Source organism: Chelonia mydas, chromosome 9 (genome assembly GCF_015237465.2).
Source record: "Chelonia mydas isolate rCheMyd1 chromosome 9, rCheMyd1.pri.v2, whole genome shotgun sequence".
NCBI lineage: Eukaryota > Metazoa > Chordata > Testudines > Cheloniidae > Chelonia > Chelonia mydas.
This window is the reverse complement of record NC_057855.1, coordinates 98,261,712-98,287,333: the sequence shown is the minus strand read 5'-3', so window position 1 is coordinate 98,287,333 and position 25,622 is coordinate 98,261,712. Positions and strand designations below refer to the sequence as shown.

The 25,622-nt window shown below is 43.6% G+C and overlaps 1 protein-coding gene across 4 annotated transcripts in view; it reads left to right on the top strand.

Annotated features, from left to right (window-relative positions):
- IL13RA1 (interleukin 13 receptor subunit alpha 1) overlaps window positions 1–18,862 on the top strand; it is a 35,738-nt gene extending 16,876 nt beyond the window's left edge. For 3 of the 4 annotated variants that reach the window (XM_043523003.1, XM_037909023.2, XM_043523004.1), the window contains exons 3-10: window positions 482–617; window positions 6,319–6,439; window positions 8,634–8,815; window positions 10,385–10,536; window positions 12,395–12,530; window positions 13,487–13,583; window positions 14,528–14,612; window positions 16,374–18,862. In XM_043523003.1, the coding sequence (XP_043378938.1) occupies window positions 482–617; window positions 6,319–6,439; window positions 8,634–8,815; window positions 10,385–10,536; window positions 12,395–12,530; window positions 13,487–13,583; window positions 14,528–14,612; window positions 16,374–16,520 (1,056 nt within the window). In that variant the 3' untranslated portion in view covers window positions 16,521–18,862. The remainder of the gene's footprint in view (window positions 1–481; window positions 618–6,318; window positions 6,440–8,633; window positions 8,816–10,384; window positions 10,537–12,394; window positions 12,531–13,486; window positions 13,584–14,527; window positions 14,613–16,373) is intronic. The other variant, XR_005226788.2, reaches the window with a different exon arrangement.
- Window positions 18,863–25,622: the final 6,760 nt, after the last annotated feature.

Below are 25,622 nucleotides of genomic sequence, written 5' to 3'. Positions count from 1 at the left end.
TTTCCTTCTGTTAATGTTTTGTGTGACTATGGAGTGGTGAAAGGTGCTGGATTGACCTCCCTATATTTTTTAAGTCCTCTGTTTAGACAGAGGTAGTGTAAACTTCATGACTTTGCCTTATCAGATCTGGAAGAATGCCCGTAGTAAGAAAAGTCTCTTCCATACTCCATTTTGGATCTCTGTAGGTTGCCAGTCAGTCCATGTCTGCGGGGAATTGGTTCAGACTCTGACACTCTCTCTCTTCTTGAGTGGTATGTTTGAGTATGCCTGCCGAGAGATCATCACCTTTTGTTTTTGCTGAATGGCTGTTCATTGCTTTTGGTTTGGATTTTTAAGCATCCTCGTTGTTCCTTTAGTTCTAGAGCTGGCTGTGAGCCTTTTGATTTGTTCTAATATGTTTTTACATTAACTATGGTTTCCCTTGTCCTTTGTGTGTTTACTGTTTTTGGGCATTTTAAAGTTTTTTTTTCTTTAAATTTAGGAATGGAGTAGGAATCTTTTTCGTGAGGAAGATGTATCCTTGAATGAGGAGGCTCATTTCAGAGTGAGAAGTGAATGCAAATCTGATAATACAAGTGAACCAAGCAACTGGGTGGAGATTTCTACTCCACCAAAAGGTACCCATTCTAAAACCTAGCCTTGAGCATGTTACCTTCTTTATATCTGACGAAATACACAGCTTCTTGCTTTCTGGGATGTAGTACAAGAAAGCTGAATCTTTAGAAAAATAAAACTCAGTTAAAATCTTAAATTAGCTGAAAGTGTCTGTATTTTTGCACATCCCAATACACTTGTGAAGTGAACTGTACAGTTCTCACCTGCCAGGACATTAGTTCAGGATTGTTTGTTGTTTATATTATTAGCTCTTACAGGAGAAACAGAAAATCCTGAACACCAATCCTGGCAGGTAAGTAAGATAGCAAATTAGAGAGACAAGGTGGGTGAGGGAATGTCTTTTATTGGAACCACTTCTGTTGGTGAGAGAGACAAGATTTCTGGTTTACGCAAGCTTTACCCAAAAGCTTGTCTAAACTTGAAAGCTTGTGTCTCACCAACAGAAGTGGTTCCAATAAACTGTATTCCCTCATCTCCTTGTCTCACTAATATCCTGGGACCAACACAGGTACAAGAATACTCCATACAACTGGGAAATAATTGTCATATGTTTTAGTTCTTAAAGTGTGTGTGCCTCTGCAATATTGAAACCTACCCTGTGTGCCCTGCTAACAAATTTGATTCTTTTATTCGCCTCATTTTTTAAAAGATGAATTCAGAGATGAGAAGTTGAAGTGATTGGGCCAGGGGAGAATAGCTAAGGGAAACACATTTTCTGGGTAGTGTCAGGGACGAGACAGGTGTATGGAGGACTGATCAGTAATAGGCCACAGGGCAGAGTCCAGTTGCTTGGGAGTAGAGAGAGCTGCAGGGAGAAGTGGGCAGGAAAGCAAGTGACAGTAATGGAAGCAAAAAAAGCAGGTCAACTGGAAAGAAAAGTAAAGTTGCGGTGAGACACTGAGATGTGGAAGCTTTCACTGATTAAAGGGAGGCCGTGTCCTAGGAGTACTGTGTATCCTTTGGTCTAAGGACTGTTCTGATGCACCCCAGGGGTGGACCATTAGGAGTGAGTGAGCTAAACAGACTTTTGTTTTTAAAAAGCTATCTGCATAGACATCTGTCACCTTATGAACTAAACACAATTTTAATTTTCCTGTAATAAACCTTCAAGTAGTCGCTTCCGCAGAAGAAACAAGTTTAGGAGCAGAAGTGAGGTTGAAGGCTGGGCTCTTTATGGAAGTAACATATATGTGTAGTGCCTGAAGATTATTGTGGTGTTACCAGATATATTTATTTCTTCTCTAAGATGTAATCCGTTAATACAATGTGAGACAGAGTGGATGGAAGGAAATGAAGAAATTAAATTTAAAAAAAGAAACTCTTCAACCTATGCAATTTTGCCACTTTTTGTGTGAGTGACATGAAATTAAATATGAAGAACCTGATTCTATAGCTGTTGTACCCACCATGGGATATCCTGTTAACATCCCAACTCATGGTGGCTATGTAATCGTTTGTTTCTACCATTCTGTCACTTGTTTCCTAGTGTTTTAAATACTGTTGAGGTATCTTGGAGGTACAGTAGTCATGATTAAAACTTGACTTTGACTCACTTTTGCCACTGAATAGTATTTTAGAGACAGTTTATTTCCATATTCAAAGTACATGAAAATAACACTGATACCCCAATGACTGTGGGTGAGCACTGATGGTTTCTAATGGCTGCAGCTGTCATGCAGTTCATGGCTTTGCAACAATGTTCCTTTGACTGTCAAGGATTTTAACTAACCCTAAAGCACCTGCATTTTATTGGAATACGACTTCCCTGTTTCACCATCTCATTCTAGCTGTAAAATTATTGTTCGCACTAGTTCAGATTAAATGAAAGCAACAGCTTAGGCTTTTCTGGGTCACTTATGTTTAGAAGGAGCCTTGCACAGGTTCAGGAATGCCATGCTGTACAAGTGAGTGACTTTCACTTGCTGACTAATGAAGGCATTCACTGTAGCCTGAGAAGCCCATTGTGACAGGTTGGATCACAGAACCCCCCCTTGGGAATTGCCAACTGATGTGCCAAGGCTACTTCTGCTCCTGCTTTCCCTGCCAGCGTGGGACTCCAGCACCCTGTCTTGATGAGCCAGACACGCCAGTCTGCTCCAACACAGACCCAGGGTCTGAACCACATGCCCCAAAGCTGCAGACTTAATTGAAAGCAACTTAAGAAGTGTTCCTGTCTTTAACACTCACATGCGCAACTCCCAGTGGGGTCTAAACTCCAAATCCGTTTTACCCTGTATAAAGCTTATACAGGGTAAACTCATTAATTGTTCGCCCTCTATAGAGAGAGATGCACAGCTGTTTGCCCCCCCCCCCAGGTATTAATACATACTCTGGATTAATTAATAAGTAAAACGTGATTTTATTAAATCCAAAAAGTAGGATTCAAGTGGTTCCAAGTAGTGACAGAGAGAACAAAGTGAATTATCAAGCAAAATAAAATAAAACATGCAAGTCTAAGTCTAGTACAGTAATAAAACTGAATACAGATAAAATCTCACTCTCAGATGTTTCAATAAGTTTCTTTCACAGACTGGACGCCTTCCTAGTCTGGGCACAATCCTTTCCCCAGGTACAGCCCTTGTTTCAGCTCAGGTGGTAGCTAGGGGATTTCTCACGATGGCCGCCCATTTGTTCTGTTCCACCCACTTATATATCTTTTGCATAAGGCAGGAATCCTTTGTCCCTCTGGGTTCCCACCCCTCCTTCTCAATGGAAAAGCACCAGGTTAAAGATGGATTCCAGTTCAGGTGACATGATCACATGTCACTGTAAGACATCATTACCCACTTGCCAGCACACAAGTATACAGGAAGACTTACAAGTAAAACAGAAAGAAAAGGAGTACTTGTGGCACCTTAGAGACTAACCAATTTATTTGAGCATGAGCTTTCGTGAGCTACAGCTCACTTCATCGGATGCATACTGTGGAAACTGCAGAAGACATTATATACACAGAGACCATGAAACAATACCTCCTCCCACCCCACTCTCCTGCTGGTAATAGCTTATCTAAAGTGATCATCAAGTTGGGCCATTTCCAGCACAAATCCAGGTTTTCTCACCCTCCGCCCCCCCCACACACAAACTCACTCTCCTGCTGGTAATAGCCCATCCAAAGTGACCACTCTCTTCACAATGTGTATGATAATCAAGGTGGGCCATTTCCTGCACAAATCCAGGTTCTCTCACCCCCCTCCAAAAACCACACACACAAACTCACTCTCCTGCTGGTAATAGCCTATCCAAAGTGACCACTCTCCTTACAACGTGCATGAAAATCAAGGTGGGCCATTTGCAGCACAAATACAGGTTCTCACACCCCCCCTTTTTTCCAAAAAACACACACACACACACTCACTCTCCTGCTGGTAATAGCTTATCCAAAGTGACCACTCTCCCTACAATGTGCATGATAATCAAGGTGGGCCATTTCCAGCACAAATCCAGGTTTTCTCACCCCCCCACCCCCCTCCAAAAACCACACACACAAACTCACTCTCCTGCTGGTAATAGCTTATCCAAAGTGACCACTCTCCTTACAATGTGTATGAAAATCAAGGTGGGCCATTTCCAGCACAAATCCAGGTTTTCTCACCCCCTACCCCCCTTTCCAAAAAACACACACGCACAAACTCACTCTCCTGCTGGCAATAGCTCATCCAAACTGACCACTCTCCCCACAATGTGCATGACAATCAAGGTGGGCCATTTCCAGCATAAATCCAAGTTTAACCAGAACGTCTGGGGGGGGGGGGGGGGCGGGTAGGAAAAAACAAGGGGAAATAGGCTACCTTGCTTAATGACTTAGCCACTCCCAGTCTCTATTTAAGCCTAAATTAATAGTATCCAATTTGCAAATGAATTCCAATTCAGCAGTTTCTCGTTGGAGTCTGGATTGGAAGTATTTTTATTGTAAGATAACGACCTTCATGTCTGTGATTGCGTGACCAGAGAGATTGAAGTGTTCTCCGACTGGTTTATGAATGTTATAATTCTTGACATCTGATTTGTGTCCATTTATTCTTTTACGTAGAGACTGTCCAGTTTGACCAATGTACATGGCAGAGGGGCATTGCTGGCACATGATGGCATATATCACATTGGTGAATGTGCAGGTGAACGAGCCTCTGATAGTGTGGCTGATGTTATTCAGCCCTGTGATGGTGTCCCCTGAATAGATATGTGGGCACAGTTGGCAACGGGCTTTGTTGCAAGGATAGGTTCCTGGGTTAGTGGTTCTGTTGTGTGGTATGTGGTTGTTGGTGAGTATTTGCTTCAGGTTGGGGGGCTGTCTGTAGGCAAGGACTGGCCTGTCTCCCAAGATTTGTGAGAGTGTTGGGTCATCCTTCAGGATAGATTGTAGATCCTTAATAATGCGTTGGAGGGGTTTCAGTTGGGGGCTGAAGGTGACGGCTAGTGGCATTCTGTTGTTTTCTTTGTTAGGCCTGTCCTGTAGTAGGTGACTTCTGGGAACTCTTCTGGCTCTATCAATCTGTTTCTTCACTTCCGCAGGTGTGTATTGTACTTGTAAGAATGCTTGATAGAGATCTTGTAGGTGTTTGTCTCTGTCTGAGGGGTTGGAGCAAATGCGGTTGTATCGCAGAGCTTGGCTGTAGACGAGGGATCGTGTGGTGTGGTCAGGGTGAAAGCTGGAGGCATGTAGGTAGGAATAGCGGTCAGTAGGTTTCCGGTATAGGGTGGTGTTTATGTGACCATTGTTTATTAGCACTGTAGTGTCTAGGTAGTGGATCTCTTGTGTGGACTGGACCAGGCTGAGGTTGATGGTGGGATGGAAATTGTTGAAATCATGGTGGAATTCCTCAAGGGCTTCTTTTCCATGGGTCCAGATGATGATGATGGCATCAATGTAGCGCAAGTAGAGTAGGGGCATTAGGGGACGAGAGCTGAGGAAGCGTTGTTCTAAGTCAGCCATAAAAATGTTGGCATACTGTGGGGCCATGCGGGTACCCATAGCAGTGCCGCTGATCTGAAGGTATACATTGTCCCCAAATGTGAAATAGTTATGGGTGAGGACAAAGTCACAAAGTTCAGCCACCAGGTTAGCCGTGACATTATCGGGGATAGTGTTCTTGACGGCTTGTAGTCCATCTTTGTGTGGGATGTTGGTGTAGAGGGCTTCTACATCCATAGTGGCCAGGATGGTGTTATCAGGAAGATCACCGATGGATTGTAGTTTCCTCAGGAAGTCAGTGGTGTCTCGAAGGTAGCTGGTAGCGTAGGGCCTGAGTAAAACAGAGCCATCTACAGTCAATTGTCCTGGTTAATGGGAGCCTTCAATATTCCAAACCACCATTAATGGCGCACACTTTGCATAATTACAATAGGCCCCCAGAGTTATATTTCATATTTCTAGTTTCAGATACAAGACTGATACATTTATACAAATAGGATGACCACATTCAGTAGATTATAAGCTTTGTAATGATACCTTTACAAGAGACCTTTTGCATGGAGCATATTCCAGTTACATTATATTCATACTCATTAGCATATTTTCATAAAATCATATAGAGTGCAACGTCACACCCGCACTCTGCCTTTCAAGTGGGATAGTGGAAGGTGAACAATGTCAACTGCTAAGATATTCACTAAACAAAGGGAGGGTGCTCTGATATTTGGGAAAGAAAGGCACTTACTGGTAGAAAAAAATCTTTCTAAAAAGTCTTTGAACTTGCATTCCAGGTGCTGCAGGCACTGCTGCTGTTGGCATAAATTGCACTTGGTACAACTTAGAGTACATGGTCTGTACATGGCTTCCTGGACAGAATGCAAGTGCTAGTACCAACTACACTCTGTACTACTGGTTTGTATTGATTGGTGGTTTGTTTTTTGTTTGTTCGGTTTTTTTTCCCTGCTTTAAAAGTACTCTGCATACCTCTGACTTAATAATAATAATAATAAAAAATAAAAAAATATTATTTTTATTACCCTTTGCCCTGAAGGATCCCAAAGCTCTAATATAGAGACTATAACTGTGAGTCCCATCTAGCATGCTGGCTCTTTAGAGCTGATTTGCTTATATGAAGCATTTGGCCTGCCCCAGAAACTCATTTTTTAAAAAAATTTATCTGTTGGTTTTATCTTCCATCTTTAAGAAACTGATTTATTCCTGGAAGTTATGGAGTAGGATGCCACCTTAACATCTCCAACTCACTTGCCAACTGTCTTCCATAAATAGTCTTCTGTTACAAGACAACAGAGTTGTGGAGAGAGAGAGAATTTGGCACGGATATTTATATACACTAACCAGTGCGCACACCCCTATATTGATGTCTTTCCTGAAATTTTAGACTTCATTAGTTTCTGCAGAGATATAAAGAGACTTTTTTTGAAAGCTTTCAGAGTTCTTTTTAGTTTTAAATTTACATTACATCTTACTTTCTGTTGACTACATAAAAAAGTTGTCTTTCTCACTCTAATGGTAGATACTAAAATTACTAAGTTTTCTGCAAATGTATTTGGACAGCAAATACCAGGATGTTTGTTACTTGTTAAGCTAAACACAGGGAGAAATGACCTTTTCACTGTCCAAAACTATTCACCTCAACCCCTTCTTGCATGTAGCAATGGTAACCTAGCTCTGGGCCTAATTGGAAAAAAGAATTTAAATTTCTAGTGGACTATGCACCTTCTTGGAGTAGCATTTTACACCCCTCTCCCACAATCCTTTCCTGCCCAACCCATGCTGGGATCGTGGATGAATGTGAATATAAGGCCTCTCAGCTGCCTGGGTTGTTGCCATTAGCTGGCAACAAATTCCCACCAGTCCAGAGTGGTATTAGCTGGAGTAGAGTCCAGCTGGAAGGAAGGAGTACAATATTGATATATCTTTATACTCAAATTTTCCTGAAAATTCAGGGGTGGTTGAAGGTGGTAGGCACTCAACAGGGAGGTGGATAGTATGGGGTGGGATGGAGTTGGGGGCCTGAAGGTGCATATGTGAGAGAGACTGCAACAGCTTCCCCACCTCTTACACATGGGGGCAGGCAGCATGGAAACTGCACTCCTGTTGTGGTACCAGAGACAGACTTTTCTTCCCTGCTCGGGGAGGGGGCAGGAGGGAAGACATCTACAGCAGCACTACCCCAGCTCCTGTGGAAGAGCCAGGAGGTCCCTGCTGTGCTCGCGTCCATAGGGTAAGGTGGGGAAACGAGGAGGAAGGTGTGCAGGTGGCGGCAGTTCTCTTGGGCAGCTGGGGAAGGTGGGTAATTAGTAGCGTGGGTGGCATGGGAGGGACTCTTGACTGGATTAGCCAAACCCTGGGTGACTATAAAAGTGATCCCCAAATTGTGGGGCCCGTCCTCTTAAGGGGGTGCGGAGGAACATTTGGGGGTGCACAGCAGGGCCCAGGCCAGCTCCCATGGGGGTGGAGAAGGGAGAGGCACCCTGCCCTTGGCCTCCAGACCTGCCACACTCCCAGCCCCTGACCACAGTCTCTGCTCCTGACCATGGCTCCGGGGGGCATGGGCAGATTACATTAGGAGTAAGGGGGTTGTGACTGAAAAAGCTTGGGGTCCTGCTAGTAAATTACAGGAGTAGGACTCGCTGCTTTCCATCATTGAGTGGACTAACTTCCCTTTTCGGGGTGGGGGAATGTCAAAAGGAATCAATCAGAGGTGGAATTCTTTTTCCCTGGGGATGTTTGCCCTCCTGGAACAAACTATTTTGAACTAATATTTTTTTAAACATTTTAAAATATAGTATAGAGGTAGCAGAGTTGTCTGTAATGCTTTGAGTTAAAGGGCCCAAGACTTGCTTCTGTTTTGCTGCAGCTTTGTACAGAAAAATCAGTGTGTTTCATGCTTTGGCATTCCTTGAAGTATGAGTGAAATGACACCGTGTGTGTTCAGTCTAATCCCGTCTCTTATTGCTCTAACCTAACCGTCATGCAATGCCCACTTTGACAATTTTGTAAAGCCAATTTAAAAGCACATGTAACCATTGTTGCCCTGGTGTTTGAAGTTAAAACATGATATGTTTACATTTTATTCTTGTAGGTATGATGGCCTGGGAAATAACCAGCAGTGCCAGAATTATATCTATGGAGATAACTTTGGATGTAATTTCAGTCTTTCCATCCAAAATTCCACACATGTGTATCCAACTATCAGTATTTTGATCAGAGACAACTCGGAGGAAATTAGGCCTGTCTGTGCAAACAGAAATCCAACAACAATTGGTAGGTTTAAAAGATTATGTAACTTTGCAAAGAGTGTTAGGTTTAAATATCAGTCAAAGAAAAGGGAATGGAATTTGTTTTGATTATGTATTGTTCAGTGCAAAAAGGAACAGCTGGTTTAACCTGACAAGAATACACCCAGGATACATATCTGTATGTATTCTAACAAGAACATTATGTAATGTTCATAAATTGTGCATGAACACACAAGATTCTCTTGTAATAGGCTGATCATCTTATCCAGATTAAATTGCATCAGTGATGCCTCCGAATGAAACTCAGCACAAAACCACTTTACACTAGCCAAAGATCTGGCCCTTCATCTACAGGAATGGCCCCACTATATTCCGTACATGTTAATCATCCTAGATGTCTCAGGTCTTCTGGGAGTTGGGGATAGGTGAGTGGATCTGGATAGCATTGGAGCCATTTAAATCCATTCTCTTCAATCTTGAATCCAAAGTTTTGTATTCCCCTGGATATGAGTCACCGGCACTTAGTGAGAACAGCAGGTGCATCTGGTCAGCTATCAGCTTGCAGTTGAGACTTCTTGCAGGTACCAGATTTTTGCAGTAATAGTGGGAGATTTTTAGGGTATTTTTGCCCCTGTGTGTGTTATCATTCACCTAAACTACACAGCCCCTTGTTCTTAAGGATCCTGGTCTTTCAACCTTCTTGCCAGTCTGTGGCATTTGAAAATTGTCAGGGACCTAGGATTTGTACACAGCTTCCTCTAAATTTATTGTCAAGTAGTCAGTTATTTTTGACAAATGAAGGGCACTTTTTGGTGTATCTTATGCCACACTCTCTAATGTTGGAACTCTGTGGCTAATCATAGCTCTTTGTGGTGTGATGACTAGCTTCTGAGAGGCTCTATCCTATTGCAAGGCAAATGAGCTCATTCAGCATGTTGCTTCTTGGCAGAATATTCTTATTAGTTTGACTTCCTGGTGTGAGAAATTACACTGTATTTTGAAATACCAAGGACTTGACATTACTGAGTAGTGGTTTAACTTACACAATTTTTGAGCCTGCCATCTCACAGTCATGTTCAAATTTCCTAATAATAAAAGCATCATTTTAGTGGTTGGCTTGTCTTTAACATGTTAGCAAATGCTTCTGTGTAAACGGAACTTCGGAGCATGGCCATCCATGCTCCAGACAATAAGACTAGTGCAGAACGATACAATGATTGCATCTTATCTGCTACTTACTTTTTCATGAGATTTGATTTGGGAATTCATCAGAAGTGTTGTTGATCCTGATACAGGGTGACCAGACAGCAAGTGTGGAAAAATCGGGGCAAGGTTAGGGGTAAGAGGTGCCTACGTAAGACACAGCCTGAAATACTGTGACTCTCCCTATAAAATTGGGACATCTGGTCACCCTGTCCTAATATTGAATCTGTCAAGCTCTTCCCTTACTTTTCACTGTCCTAATTGCTGTGCGTGCATTATGCCTTATACTGCTGTATCTAGTGACTCTTTCTTTTTAACTGGTATGGACTTTAATCATATTATAAATGTCAAAATAAACTTAGTTCAAAAATTTGGATTTTTTCTATTTCAGTAAAACCTGGACCTCCAAGGATTGTAACGGCATCAATGATCAAACATGAAATGCACATAGAATGGCAAAACCCAGGCACCTTTCCACCACATTGCTTAGTTTACCAAGTAGAGCTTAAAGACAGCAAATCGGGCTCCGTTCAGCAACATGATGTAACTTTTTTTCCATTAATTGTTTACAATGGCACTGAAATTTGTTGCATGTGTTTTTTTTTAATATCTTCTTCAAACTGTTCAATGGCAACACTTGAGTTGCTATTAAGAGTGATAATTGTATGCAGAGCAGAAATGTGTACGTTTTATTAACTTACTTGAAACTGCATATGTGGACATAACTGGTTTTCCTCTCATGAAATGTGGTTCAGTAATATGACCATGCATTGAAACTAATGCCAGTTTTCTGAGTCTCTTGCCTTAGCTACCCATTTACCATAGCAAAGGCTTGGTATGTACGTAATGTACTCTGCAAAACAGGTACACTTCTGAACGGGGTAATAACTCTTCAGAAACATACAGCACAACTGCATTATCCTATGGTCTGTCTCCCAGTCAGATCCTCATATTCATGTACTCTGGTTTCGTGACTTGATTATCACAAAGAAAATGAACATGCTGATTTGTGGTTCTGTGCATGTAGTAAGCAAGGAGATTTGAGGGTAAGGGAAAGCGGGAAATAATCACACACAGAAATCAATACAACTGCACTGATATCAATGTGTGGGTATGCACTTGCTTGTGTATGCCTATATCTGAGTAACCGAACTAGGTGTGCCATTAAATCAGTAAGGAAAACAGCTTAGTATGCTAGGTTTCAGAGTAGCAGCCGTGTTAGTCTGTATTCGCAAAAAGAAAAGGAGGACTTGTGGCACCTTAGAGACTAACCAGTTTATTTGAGCATAAGCTTTCATGAGCTACAGCTCACTTCATTAGTATGCTATCTACTAGTTTCAATGCTTTGTAACTTGGCAAAGCAAGAGTCCTTTCCTGAGGACTGTGTACACAATAAGTTATAAACAAAACTGAATGGTCCACACACCAAAAAAGGCACTAGATGAATTTGTTCAGTCTTCCCTTTTATTTCTCCCATAGGAAAAATGAGAGAAATGGATGCGGTTCTCAAACTTCATTGTACCGTGACCCCCTCAGATAACAAAAATTACTACACTACCCCAGAATGGGGACTGAAGCCTGAGCCCGGTGGGGGAGGGCAGAGCCCGAGCCTCACCATCCCAGGTGGGGGGCCAAGGCTGAAGCCCAAGGGCTTCAGCCCCAGGCAGTAGGCCTGTAACCTACCTGAGCCTCGCTGCCCAGGGTGCAAGTCAAAGCCTGAGCCATGCCACCCTGGGCTGAAACCCTCAGGCTTCAGCTTCGGTTCCGGGCAGTGGGGTTCAGGCTTCGGCCCAGGGCCCAGCAAGTCTAATACCAGCCCTGGTGACCCCATTAAAATGGGGTCACAACCCCCTTTGGAGTCCTGACTCTCAGTTTGAGAACCACTGAGATTGGGCATTTGTCCTAACTTCCATGGAGAATTTGGTCCTTTGGGCTCAGAATAAACATGAAGGTTCTCAGGCATTTCACTTCTCACAGGGATAGGGGCAGACTCTGGTGTAGGGAAAGCTTGGGCAGCAATTCTGCCGTCCTGATAGATGGAGGGGAAGGCAGTAGAACTCATGCAGGTATTTGGGGGAGCTTGTAGACCACCACTCCAGGCCATTCAGCCTCAGTTTAACCTTTGATGCTAACACTGGGGTCAGCTAGTTTGAACCTTGATTTCTGAATGACCTTGCTTCGGCAGTTTGGATAATTGTTTAAGGCCAATACATACTGTGAAAATCTAAATTCCTTATTTTACCCTTTTATTTTATGGAGTTCAAAAATACAAAAGGCAAATGGGGCTTTAGTCAAAACATTCAGTTTGATTATGTTAAAGCTACACAATGAAACCAGTTTGCAAATGTCATGTATCCTGTCACAAGAAATAAGTAAATAACTTTAATTTCTTTATTTTAAGATTAAAGGCTACACTGAAGCTTGGTTTCCCAGTGTTCATCCTAACACTGTGTACGTCGTCAAAGTGAGAGCAAGGGTTGAAGGAACATGTTACAGCAGCAATCGCTGGAGTGACTGGAGTGAGGAGAAGAGTATTGGTAAGAACACTGTTTCTTTGAACTGATCTGAATTTTTTTTCTAACTTCAACTTCCAGTCATTAGACCTCTTATGCTTTTGTCTGCTAGATTAAAGGGCCCCAGAATTGTCAGATTCTTTCTACCTGCGTAGGTACTTACAGCTATGACCAAGTTCCCTCTTAACCCTCTCTCTTAACACTTCAGTCTCTCCGGGTCACTCAATTACAGACCTAAAAGTTGCAATATTACAACAAAAAAACTTTAAAAACAGACTCCAAGGAGAGACTGCTGAATTGGAATTAATTTGCAAACTGGACACCATTAACTTAGGCTTGAAGAAAGACTGGGAGTGGATGGGTCATTACACAAAGTAAAACTATTTCCCCATGTTTGTTTTTTTCCCCCCTACTGTTCCTCACACATTCTTGTCAACTGCTGGAAATGGCCCACCTTGATTATCACTACAAAAGGTCCCGTCCCCCCGCCACTCTCCTGCTGGTAATAGCTCACCTTACCTGATCACTCTTGTTACAGTGTGTATGGTAACACCCGTTGTTTCATGTTCTCTGTGTATATAAATCTCCCCACTGTATTTTCCACTGCATGCATCCGATGAAGTGAGCTGTAGCTCACGAAAGGTTATGCTCAAATAAATGTGTTAGTCTCTAAGGTGCCACAAATACTCCTTTTTTCCTTTTGAGGATACAGACTAACACAGTTGCTACTCTGAAATCTTTGAAGATCGTTAGCTTTACTACGTGAATTTTCATAGCTGTTGCTGTTTTTCATCTGTCACATTTTGAAAAGTTAGTGGTCACTTTCATTGCTTACAAAAGCATTTGTGAATTTGTAAGTTGGAATATTCTTAGGAGTCTATCATGTAGCCTGAAAAGAAGTGTTTGCATTAAACGTTTTCATTATTCCTGAAGCACTTTGCTCTCTAAATTCTTTGGGATTTTTTTGTTTTGTTTTCCAGGTGAACACACAGACTTCACATTCTATATTGTTTTAATACTCACTGTTCCATTAACAGTAGCAGTCGCTACTATAATTCTACTAGTGTACCTGAAAAGGTAAATATCCATACCGCTTTTATATTAAAATCTGTTAGTGACTGACTTGACTTTTAGAGTTACATTGCAGTCAGTCTCTGCTTTAGTTTACCTTTCATGTGTAGCATGTATGTTTTGACAGTGGTTATCTTCTCTTTATACCTCTGCGTACACAATTAATATGGAGGTGCCAATCAGAGCTCTAGAGTTGAGTTTGAGTTGAGGTTTTTTATGGAACAAATATGTTCTGGTTGCAGTAACACTGTGTGTAGTTTATCTCCCTAAAAAAAAAGGAAGTTCCTCTCACTCAGTGGTTGCAAATGCAGTAGGTGCACACTTGCAGCTCCCATTGACTTCCGGGGGAGTTGCTCAGAGATATCCAAAGACATAGGCGCCGACTTCCACTGTTCCCGGTGGGTGCTCAAACCCCCACCCCACCCCACCTGCCCCTGGCCCTGCCCTCATTCCACGCCCTTCACTCAAATCCCCGCCTGTGCCCCACCTCTTTTCCGCCTCCTCCCCTGAGCACATGCTTCCCCCCCTCCCTTCTGAGAAGTCCTAAGTGCCGCCAAACAGCTCTTTGGCAGCGGGAAGCACTGGGAGGTAGGTGGAGGAGCGGGGACGCGGTGAGGCTCGTTGGTGGGGAGGGGAGCTTGGCTGCCAGTGGGTGCAGAGTACCCACTAATTTTTCCCTGTGGGTGCTCCAGCCCCAGAGCACCCGCGGAGTCGGCACCTATGTCCAAAGACAAAATTGGGCCTGTATGTACAACTCCTTTTCCATTCATTATTGGGGGTGAAGGTGAAGGTGGAGGTGGAGAGAACGGGGCATGGTCTGGGAGGACAAAAGATGGTCAGAGAAGACAGAGTCCAGCTGACTTTCACTATAACATTCTAAATGCAACTTTGAAATGTTCTTCCTTTGGTTAATTGTTTTCATCGAACACTTTTATTTCTCTATTCTAAAGGCTCAAGATACTAATTTATCCACAAATTCCTGACCCTAGAAAAATTATTAAACGCATGTTTGGAGAGCAAATTGAGGACTTCCAGGTTAGTATCTGCCTGTTGGCTGTCAAGTGATCTCTCAGAATTAAGTCGTCTCTACATTCCCACCTCCTATATTAGTATTTTGCCTTTACATAATCTAAAAGAATTTTAAAGAGAATTTTACGCTATACATAGACCAAGTATTTAAGACCATGAGAATTATACAAAAACAAGTACAGTCTAAAACCAAGAGTTTCATGTCCTCAGTTAAGTTTTTTTCTTAAGCAGTGTAAACTTTTTCCGACTCACTAGTTTACTAAATGCCATTATGCTATTCAACAGAGCTTGTGCTTTCTCTTCCAGTTCCATGAAATGGTTCTCTTTGCAACTCAATTAATCTGCTTTTCCAATCTCCCAGTCTTGAGTAGCCCTACAGAGACACACAAAGAATTGGTGTATGGGGTTAATTACGTGCTACTGTGAAGTCAGAGGCACTTTGCACCTTTGCAATTGTTATCCTGGTTATGCTACATTTAATTGTGTTTAAATCCCTTTTTCTCTCCTCAAATCTCTGGGCCAATCCAGACACCGCTTGTAGTTCCTTCCTGCCAGCAGTTGGAGAGAGCACTTTGAACCTTTCTGGTGAGGCCATTCCCAGTTTATAGAGCAGCTATTGGCTCACCACAGTGAATTGTCTCTGTCTTCTGCATCTGGAAAATAAACTGTCCTTGACAACTTTATAGGGGACTAAAGAACGATTAAGAAGGTCTCTTCCTGGAGCCCTTGTAGGACTAGGACACCCTGGGCTGAACAGCTTCCACTGAGGGAAGTACTGGTGGGCTCTGGCTCCCAAGGGGTTTCAGATGACTCTGTACAGCCGTGGTCTCCAAACTTTTTGGCATGCGCCGCCGACGGAAGAAGACCGGAAGACCTGCTGCAGGTGGGCCGCCAGAGGGGAACACCAGCCTTGGACTTGCAGAGCTGCCGCCGAAGGAAAAAAAACAGTGGAGTGCCATTAGGAGGGCTCCTGCTGCTGCGTGCACCCCCGAGGATCATCTCGCACACCCCCTGGGGTGTGCGCGCCCCAGTTTGGAGACCACTGCTCTACAGAAAAGACAGGATCAAGTAGAGGAGAGAGCTTCTTCCTCCTGCAGCCTCTCAAGTGGGAGGGAGTTTGGGCAGTGTGAACCCAAGAAGCCCCACTCCCCATAGTGATGGGCAGGCTAGATACTCCCAGTGTAACTCAGCCCAGTGTGGAAGGCTAGGTTCAGACTCTATGCCAGCTCCCCCTGGGTCCAGGCTACAGCATGCAGTGATCACTGAGCCTCTTCTAATGGTGCTTCTAGTTCTACCAGTGTTAGAATTACTGCAGTGTTCCTCCCTATCACTATTCCCCTGCTGCCTTCTTCTGATCCCAGCAACAACAGCCTCCCACCTGTATGAGCTCAATGTCCATGGGGAGAGTGGGGAACACACCCCATGTGCAGCTTGGCAGCATTGTGGGACCCAGTCCTGACCTCTGGAATGTCCCGCTTGCGTGCCTGCCCCTCTCAGATAAGCAGCTGCAGCAGGGGGAGCTCTCCTGAGACTCTGGCCAACCCTTGGCACCAACCGAAGCCCCATCACTTTCCTAGGAGGAGCAACTACACCCCCACATTCCCCCTCCATAGGACATGCTCTTGGTCCTGAGCTGCCTCTGCTTCCCCCTCTGAGCTGTACACTGCATACCCTGTAAAGGTGACTATTACTGCTAACTAAAAGAGAGACCGAGCCCTGAGGACACTGAAGATCTTCTGTAAAATAATGTGTTGTATTCTCTTTCAGAGCTGTCCAGGGGATGACTTTTTGAATGTCCGTAAGCCAGCTATGGAAGAGGAAATCCACTATTTAGTTTGGATAGAGAATCCAGAGAGCTCCACATCTGATAATGAGGACCGAGAAAGACCTGCTTTACAAGTGAAAGCCTTGTGAGGAAGACTTCTTTGTTGCTCTTTGTTTACCTCAGAGGATTTCTGAATATTGACAGTGACTTGTCTGCAAGGCAGACACCCACATTCCAAACAGCAAACACCTGCTGAAAACTCACCTCTCTGGTGACACTCGCAAGATAAAATGCTGACCGTTGCCACCTTCCATCTCTGCTAAAAATGCTACCCAGAGCCACCACAATATGCATGTACATAAACCATGCAACTGGACCCACAGCAGTGCCCCTCCTCCTGCCTAAGCCCAGCTCTTCTGACTACGTGCCTTTCTTACTTCTGCTCATGCCTCACATTTGGACTGTAAGCGGTTTGGAGCAGAAACTGGTTCTTCTGTGAAGCACCTTGCTCAGTTCGGTGAGAAGTAAAACAATAAACAACTTGTTTACAGCTTATCACTGCTAGAACATAGGAACTGCCAAGAGATCGGGTGGACCATTTAATCTGGCATCCTGTCTCTGACAGTGGCCGATTCCAGAGGAAGGTGCCATAAATCTTTGAGAGTATTTATGGAATAACTACCTGTCTGTAAAGGAAATTTTTTCCTAATGCCACCTGTTAGTGGCTGCTGAAACCAAAGAGGACCATTTATATCCTTTCTTTAAAATATAGGTATATACACAAGTCTCCTAGCATAACAGTGGATGTTGTCACTAACCACACAAGTGTTTTTAATCCTTTTTGAATTCTACAAAGCTCTTGGCCGCTAATATCTTTTTGACGGTGAGTTTCATCAGTTAATTATGCTTTGTTTAAAAACCACTGCAGTCTCTCACTTGAAATGTGTAGCCTTTCAGCTGCTGCGACTGGTTCTCTCCATGTGTACCTCTGTATAACCTCCCATGCTGGGGAGAAGGTGAAAGCCCACTTCTTGGGAATAAACCTCACTCTTCCCCCTGGTTAACATAGTGATCCTATTTTGTTCTTGGTTTTCTCCTCTGAGAACTTGAAAGCTATTTAACTTTCTGACTTTACTTCAGCCTGTCTCTGCTGATGGTATTTATCTTTAGTGATTGTACATCATAGACTTTAAGGTCAGAAGGGACCCTCATGATCACTAGTTGATTGTTCATAATATTCTCCTAAACTATGTTTGAGGTTGTTTTCGCCATGCTTTCCTGCTGTAAATTCTAAGCATAACCTAATGTGTGCTTTTATGTTTCAAATAGGGTTACTCCCTGGCCATTATTATGCCTCCTAAAGATGGGGAGAAAGAACTGCAGGAAAAAAATCATATCAGCTGGCCTTACGTGGTGGATTAGGGATTTTCTCTCTCCTCTAAATCCCCTTGGCAGCCTCCACTACGAAGTGCAGTCCAGTTAGCTGATAAGAGACCTAACTCTAAACAAATTGGAACAGGCCACCTCAAAAGTTTCATTGGAAGCCATTGGGACTGGAAGGGACCTCATGAGTCAGTAAATCCAGACCCCTGCGAGCCCAGGCAACCCTGTCAGATCATCCTCTTCGTATATGTGTCAAGCCCCAAAACAAGGATGCAATCTCAGGGATTTTAATAAAAGGTACAGCAAAACGCTCAGCCTCTGGAAAACTCTAACATCAGCTAATAATAGGTTGTTCCAGAGGGAGAAGAGTTTTAAAGAATATCCTGTCTGTTAAATTCCCTTTCCAAGCTTCAACCCCACCCCCAAACATTCATTGTATATATTCTAAAGATATTCCCTTTACTTCTCAGATCTTACCATAGTTAAAATGATCTACCTCAACTAGAATGGTATTAGCTCTGGCATCACGGTGGACTAGGAACATCAGACGACCGTGTAAGGGAGAGCAATCGATAGCTTTTCTGTAAAGGCTGGATTTTTTTTCTTACCAATCAAGGAAGAAAATTATTGGCACTTTGCCACAAATTCTTTTGAGTTAGCTTCTGTGGTGTTTCTGGCAAAACTGAAGCTTATTAAAGAGAAGAATTCTGTTTGGTTTTGTGTGTTTTTTAAGAAGTAGGGTAGTGCTAGGCCAAAAGGAACCTTTTTTTTTTTTAAATGAAGAGATAAATGTAGGTCCTGATGAGGATGTTGTGAATAATTTTTTTGTTTCCTGACTGAATAGTGAAGATACTTCCCGGTAAAATAATGTTTTGTGTCTATTCCGTACCATACCACACCACAATGCAATGTGAGTACACTTGAATTGCTATTTTTTTTTCTTTGTCCATATGCCATTTTTTAGTAGACTTCTTGATAAGTTTGGGATTTTTTTTTTCAGCTTTTGTAATGATGTGAATCTTCTAACGTTTGTTTGTTTGTTTGTTTTCCTTTATTATAGTTACTTGATTGTAATTTTTGTTAAAAGGATGAATAAAAATATATTTGATTAACTGTTGCATTTCAGTTTAATTGAATAGCTTCCTTGTATTTTAATCAGAGGGTAAATCGAGAGACTGAAAAAATGGGAGCTGTTTAGTTTAGAGAGAAGATAAGTAAAAGGGGATGTGCTAGAGGAATGCAGAATAGTGAATGGTACACAGAAGGAAAAACGGCCATTCCCATTTACTATTTCTGGTGTAAACAAGCTAAGATAATGCAGAAGCTGGCATTTTTCACTTGGGTGTTCAGGCAAAAAGAGGGGCTGTACAAAGAGCCTTAGCTATCATCTTGTGTATTTCCATTTAAGTAGTCTGTAACTACGTCAGCATATACTGCTTCTCAGTAATACAATAGAATATCATACAGACATCTTCAAACTTCAATGTGTGTCACACTGTTGAGAAGATCAAGTAGGGTTTAAGATGTTTTAAATCATAGGGGGTTTTTTATTACTGCCCCGTATTAGCAGCAATTTGGGTCTCACATTTTGTTACCAGGAACCTGTTAAAGTCTGATCATGTTTCTTCTTTAGGCAGAAAAAGCAAGTACGCAGTAGGGGTGAGAGGGAGAGAAAAGACTGAAAAGTAGGAAAATGCAGCTTCTGTCTGATGTTTGCAGTTCCATAACTAGAAAACCACAGACACGTATCCACAACTGGGACCTGGCAAATATTCTACCAGAAAATTAGGCTGCTTAGGGATTGACAAACCAAAAAACAAACTGGTCATAGCAAAATGTTGCAAGGTTAGATTTGTCCTCGCTGGCCAAGTTCAAATCTTCTCAGATGACCATGAACAAGGCACACTGTCCGACAAGAGGGTGATGATAGGAACATTAGCATCACTGTTTGGAATTCAGCCACCTTTTTGTAAACTAGCAAAGGAAAAGTTTCTGAAAGTTAGGAGTGACTGAAACCAAGGATTAGAAAGGAAGACACTAGTTTAAATGTAGCAGTTGTTGGAACTTTTATGATAACAAAAGTGACAGACAGTGGGTATTGCAGGCTGGAAAGAAATGGGTACATAAAAGGAGCATCCTTTATAAGAAGTATAATTAGAGATTAAATAGATAACAACCTTTTGTTACCTTTAGAGCTCTGTGCACATGTGGCAACAGAATCCTGTACAGTTTGAAATGTCCGTCATCTGGCCCTCCCACAGGAATCTAGCCATGTAAATACTACTTCCTGTCACTTTTGACATTGATTTGAGATGAAATGGGTCTCTTCTTGACACTAGCACTAGGTGGCAGTGCAGTTACTTTTCATTCACATTGCAGCTGGAGCATTCTACCCACTTTTTAGTGCAGCTGACGCCCCCTTTCTCCTTGTAGAAAATGTTAAAAAGTGCCAAGAACTTTTTCAAAAGACAAGGAGTACTTGTGGCACCTTAGAGACTAACCAATTTATTTGAGCATAAGCTTTCGTGAGCTACAGCTCACTTCATCGTGAGCTGTAGCTCACGAAAGCTTATGCTCAAATAAATTGGTTAGTCTCTAAGGTGCCACAAGTACTCCTTGTCTTTTTGCGAATACAGACTAACACGGCTGCTACTCTGAAACCTGTCAAGAACTTTTTAGAAAATGTCATTTAGGCTGTCTTTAAAAGTACACAGCTCCCTAGCTCTTTAAATGACAGGACAGTTGTGGACCCCGTTAATAAAAGTGCCTTTTTCCAAATTCACTTAATCCACTTTGGAAGTGCATTAAGATTAAACCAAAAAAAGGAAATTCTTGCCCTGGATTAAAAGGGTCCATACGCAGCGTTACTCCGGAATAGCTATCCTACTTTAGATTCACACCCTATTTTACACCAGAGTAACTTTCATGTAGAGACATTCCCCCCCAGAATAAAGGGAATTTGAAAAGCACAGAGCTGTTAGTGCTTACTCATAACTAAGGAGATGACTAGGTCATGGAAGTCACAGATTTCATGACTACCGGAGCTTTGTGACTTCTTTGGCTTCAACTGTCCGTAGCTGCGGCTGGAGCTGGGGCTGTGTGCCCAGGGCTGGGGCCATGCACAGCCTTGCAGCCGGAGTTGGGGCTGTTCTCCCTCCAGCCCCTATGGCAGCAGGGCTCAGGCTGTCATTACACACACACTCACACACCCCGATTATTTTTAGTAACAGTCACAGACCAGTCACTACTCCCATTAATTTTTGTTATTGTCTGTGACTGTTACTAAAAATAACCGTGACAAAATCTTAACCTTCCTCATAACTAGTTTTCGATGTGCTTTTATTCCATTAAAGAACTTCTCTCTGTCACTCATTTTGCAGGGTTTTTTCCTTTGAAGAAACAGTAAGTAGAAAACTGAGACCTTGTCACTTATGCTCTAGACTTTTAAAAGGTTACATTCACCTTAGCTTAAGTCCAAAATCTTGATAGTTGGTGGGTTTTTTGTTTTTTTTTTTTTAATTAATCCTGACATGAGTAGCACAGGTTTAATAACTTATGTACAAATTCTTTGCAGTGTTGTGAGCTCAACCATACCAGGGATGTGCTAGAAAACCACAGGCCTATGGCTACAGTATAGGACGAGAAGCCAGGAGACCAGACTGCGGGGGCTTCCTATGTCACCTGGGCAAGTCACTTAATCTGAAGTCAATGGGAGCTTCAGGGGCTCGGTACCTGGAGAAATGTTATTCCGGAATCTGACTTTAAGCACCCCGGTCTCTAACCTTTTGGTCGAGGAGCTTAAAATACAATATTGATTCCCCCCCCCCCCTTTATTAGTATTTAGTGCGTTTCCATTCTGAGATGATTTGTGCGCCGTCGTCAGTCTCACTTTGGATGCTATTTTTCCCGCTCCACAAACCTATCCAGCAGATAAGGCAGAAATGTAATTTCAGAGTCCGTTAAATGTGAGAATGAGCTCCTAGCATGTTTGATTTTTAGATGACTCCAGAATGCGAGGCATTGACCTGCTGACATTAGTTCATGTGTACCTAGGTTAAATCACTCCTCTCCCTGTTAGCTGGCCAGTGCTGGAATGTAATCTAAGTACTGATCTGTAACACTGTGAGACCTGCTTAGAGAAGCAAAGTTACTAGATAGTTACAATGGGTTCTTATTACCCTATCTGAATGTATTGATCTCGTATAATAGGGGGCTGGAGGAAAAACAAGTGGGAAGGCAGCACAATGATGATGATACCCCAGCACACACTTGAAAGACGAAGGGGAAAGTTGTTAGCTTTGAGGATCCTACTCTCGCCTCTGATGAAGTGACAAGCCCTGTTTTGCCAAGGCTGGGAGCCAAGAGATGAAAAGGGCACCAGACAGTTGAAAAGCCCCTCCCAGGAGAGGTAAGGGGGCTGTCCTGAGGAACAGGCTGTGTGAAGAGGTTGGACCTACAAGGCTGACATCAGGAGCTGGTGATCTACTGGTAGAGGCTGGTTTATTGTTTTAGGTCTGTTTTCTCTGAATGCTGTGTGCAAATCAATATACTTGGCTTTAAGGAGGCTGTCTGGTCACTAGATAAACTGTCACTGCTCCTGGGGGGACTAGAGCTGCAGATATTGCACATAAGTCAGGCCTGCTGAGGTAATCATGGTAGGTCACAGGAGACCTCCATCCAGGGCCTGATCTGAGAGTGACATGATTTCACCCCTACTGAGGTGACAATGTGAGGCCTGAGAGGGGAGTGGCCTCAGGGGACTGAGCCCTGGTAACTGACCGGTGACCACAAATAAGTCACTGCAAAACCGGGCATTATTTTCACTTGGTTGCTAAGCCAAGATTTTTGTCTCCTCTGTCTTCAGTCCAAATTACTCTACCAAATATGGTAAAAGGCCAGCATAAGCTTGTGCTAGGGAACAAGAATACATGGAGCGAGGTAAGACAGGGCACTGTGTACATATACACCAGATAGGACTGGAACGTTATTTATCACTGTTTAGAGTTCTCTCAGGGATGTTTTAAAGGTCTTGTCTGAAGAGTTAGCACATTACAGAATGCTGTAAACATGTGGCAAAAGTAAACATCATAATTTAAAAGATGCTTCTGTCTACGTGGTACTTAAAAGTGCACATGGCAAACAAACGGAAGTATTTTTTTTCACACAATGCACAGTCAACCTGCAGAACTCCTTGCCAGAGGATGTTGTGAAGGCCAAGACTATAACAGGGTTCAAAACAGACCTAGACAAGTTCATGGAGGATAGGTCCATCAATGGCTATTAGCCAGGACGGACAGGGATGGTGTCCCTAGCCTCTGTTTTCCAGAAGCTGGGAATGGGTGCTAGGGGATGGATCACTTCATGATTACCTGTTCTGTTCATTCCCTCTGGGGCACGTGGCACTGGCCACTGTTGGAAGACAGGGATAGTGGACTAGATGGACCTTTGGTCTGACCCAGTATGGTGGCCAGAGGTGAAAGTAAGCCGGTCTGGTCCGGTGTACTGGTAAAAGCCAGTACACAGCTGACTGCACTGGCAGGGCTGATGATGATGGGGGCCAAAAGGCAGCTTCCCTGGGACTGGCAATTTAAAAGGGCCCAGGGCTCCCGGCAGTGGCTGGAGCCCCAGCCCTTTAAATTGCCCCCAGAGCCCCAGGGGTAGCGCTGGCAGGGGTAGCCAGGAGTCCCGGGCCCTTTAAATCGCCACCCAGTGCTGAAGGGTTGGCTGGGAGAGTCTGTCCCCGGACCCGCCCCCGCCTCTTCTGGTTGAGCTGCCCCCCACACCTTGCTCAGGATCCCGGCCACCCTGAGTACCGGTAAGTCCCTTACGTTCCTTTCACCCCTGATGGTGGCTCTCATGTTCTTATGTCCTCTCTGTTCAAGCATGGGAATGAAAGTGGGAAGGGTACACGGAGAGAGAAGACAGCGGCTGTGCTAATGCCAGTTACTGCTGTGTAAGGGACCTACAGAACTGAGCTCAGGTTTTCAGATTAATGTCCGTGACCGGTGTTGGGATATTGTAAAACACCACGGACATGTCCCAGATTAATAACAGTGTGTCTCTAAAATCCATTAAAATCTAAAATGAAGGGCACAGCAAAACAGGAGTATAGAAGGTATACACTGCGTATAAAATCATCTTCACACCCAAATACTTTTGCACCTTTCTCCCCCTCCCCTGTCCCCCCACTAAGCATTTTCAGTGCTGCTAATTTATTACAATAGAGCCGTCTGAGCAGGTGTGGGGGTGTCCGGGATTTTGGCACTAGAGCGAATGGTGTCTTCCTAGAGAGTAGCGCAGAGGGGACTTCTGTGATCCTGAGTTAGTTAGGCAGTAAACCTCACTTCCTCTTGAGGAGACCCTGCCCGGAGCCTGGAAATGCTTTGAAACTCACTATAAAAGAGAAGGGTTTATAAAAATGGAACTCTCCAAGCTGCTCGCAGAACATGAAAAGGCAGAAAGAGAAATGTCCAAGGATGCAGGCCCCAGGGCTTGTGGGCTGGGCTATCTGGAGAGTGGGAAAGAGATGAGCCCCAGGTACTAGGGGCATGTACAGGAGAGCTGAGCGGAAGGGGACTAGAGGGGAGAGAATCATGTGCTGGGGGGGCAGGGTAAAGGAGAGAAGTGATGGGAGGGTGATGGAAAGTAGCCAGCATAACTGAAACTCCTATTTGTCTCCTGCGGGGGCCCTGGAATGCTCAGCCGTAGGGGGCACTATGCCCACCGAGATGTATGCCCCGTTTGTTTTGCCCTGACTGTGGCACCCTGTCTCCTGTAAGACGAGGGGTGCAGGGAAGACATTTGGTTGCTGGTTCTGGCTGTCTGGCATTTACTGCCTTGGCCCTTATGCTTCCTGGGAAGTGGGATGTTGCCTTGGGCTTTTGTCAGCTTGATGGGAGAAAGAGAATTCCGTGTTACCTCAGGGCTGCATCCTCTTCTGGTGTACATGGGTGCCTCGCCATTGCTTGCAGTGGAATTGTGCTAACTCACCCCAGCGGAGAACTTGGCCCTGAATTTTCATATTTTCACAGCTAACAAGGCAAATCTCTCTCCTGGAATGCTGGGTTTCTGTCTCCGCCATCCTTCGCCAGATTTACTTGGCTGGTCTGAATAATGGGAGCTGTGAAATTGGCAAGCTAATTGGTGAGTTATCCCACATCTCTGCTCTTGGCTGTAATTATTTTTCTGTTCACAGAAAGGAAGCATGTACCTTCAACAGACTGAATAGACAGTGAATGTTTTTGTTTGTGCTCCATTCTCCTCCAAGGATAAGCTACTGCACACAGCTGGTAGGTAAACAAGGTCAGCTGGGTACGTACAGTGGATGTCCAGAAATTCTCCCTGGGTTAGTCTCAGACCAGCTCCTTGTATCATTTCAGCTGCGCCTGCACCAGCAATGGTTGAAGCACGAGTGTAAGCCATGACATCAGCGTTTGTACCACCATGGCACTGAGCAGTGAGTTTCTGAAAAGATACAGCCCAGACAAGGCCATTGTAAACAATTCTATCATCGGGTGAAAGTGAAACAGAACAGGCCAGCTCCTCACTGACACCTGAGTTTAATTTAAAAAGGGAGAGGGAATGCTTAATGCAATCCAGGAAACATCAGGGCAATGACACAGAGGCACTGCAAAGAATTTTAAATGAATGTCCTGGGATTCTTCCCTCTGCAGGTGAAGGAATATTTCTCCAAGGCCCTGTCTACAGCAGGTTGTTGTACACGTTTCCCACTGTTGCTAGCCCCAGTTAAACGTCTGGGTGATAGTGTCTTTATGGTTAACACCTTCAATAATGCCAACCCCGAGCATTCAGAAATCACAAGATGTTTAAAAAAGTCACTGTTGGATTCTTTTTTTTTTGCCTTCAGG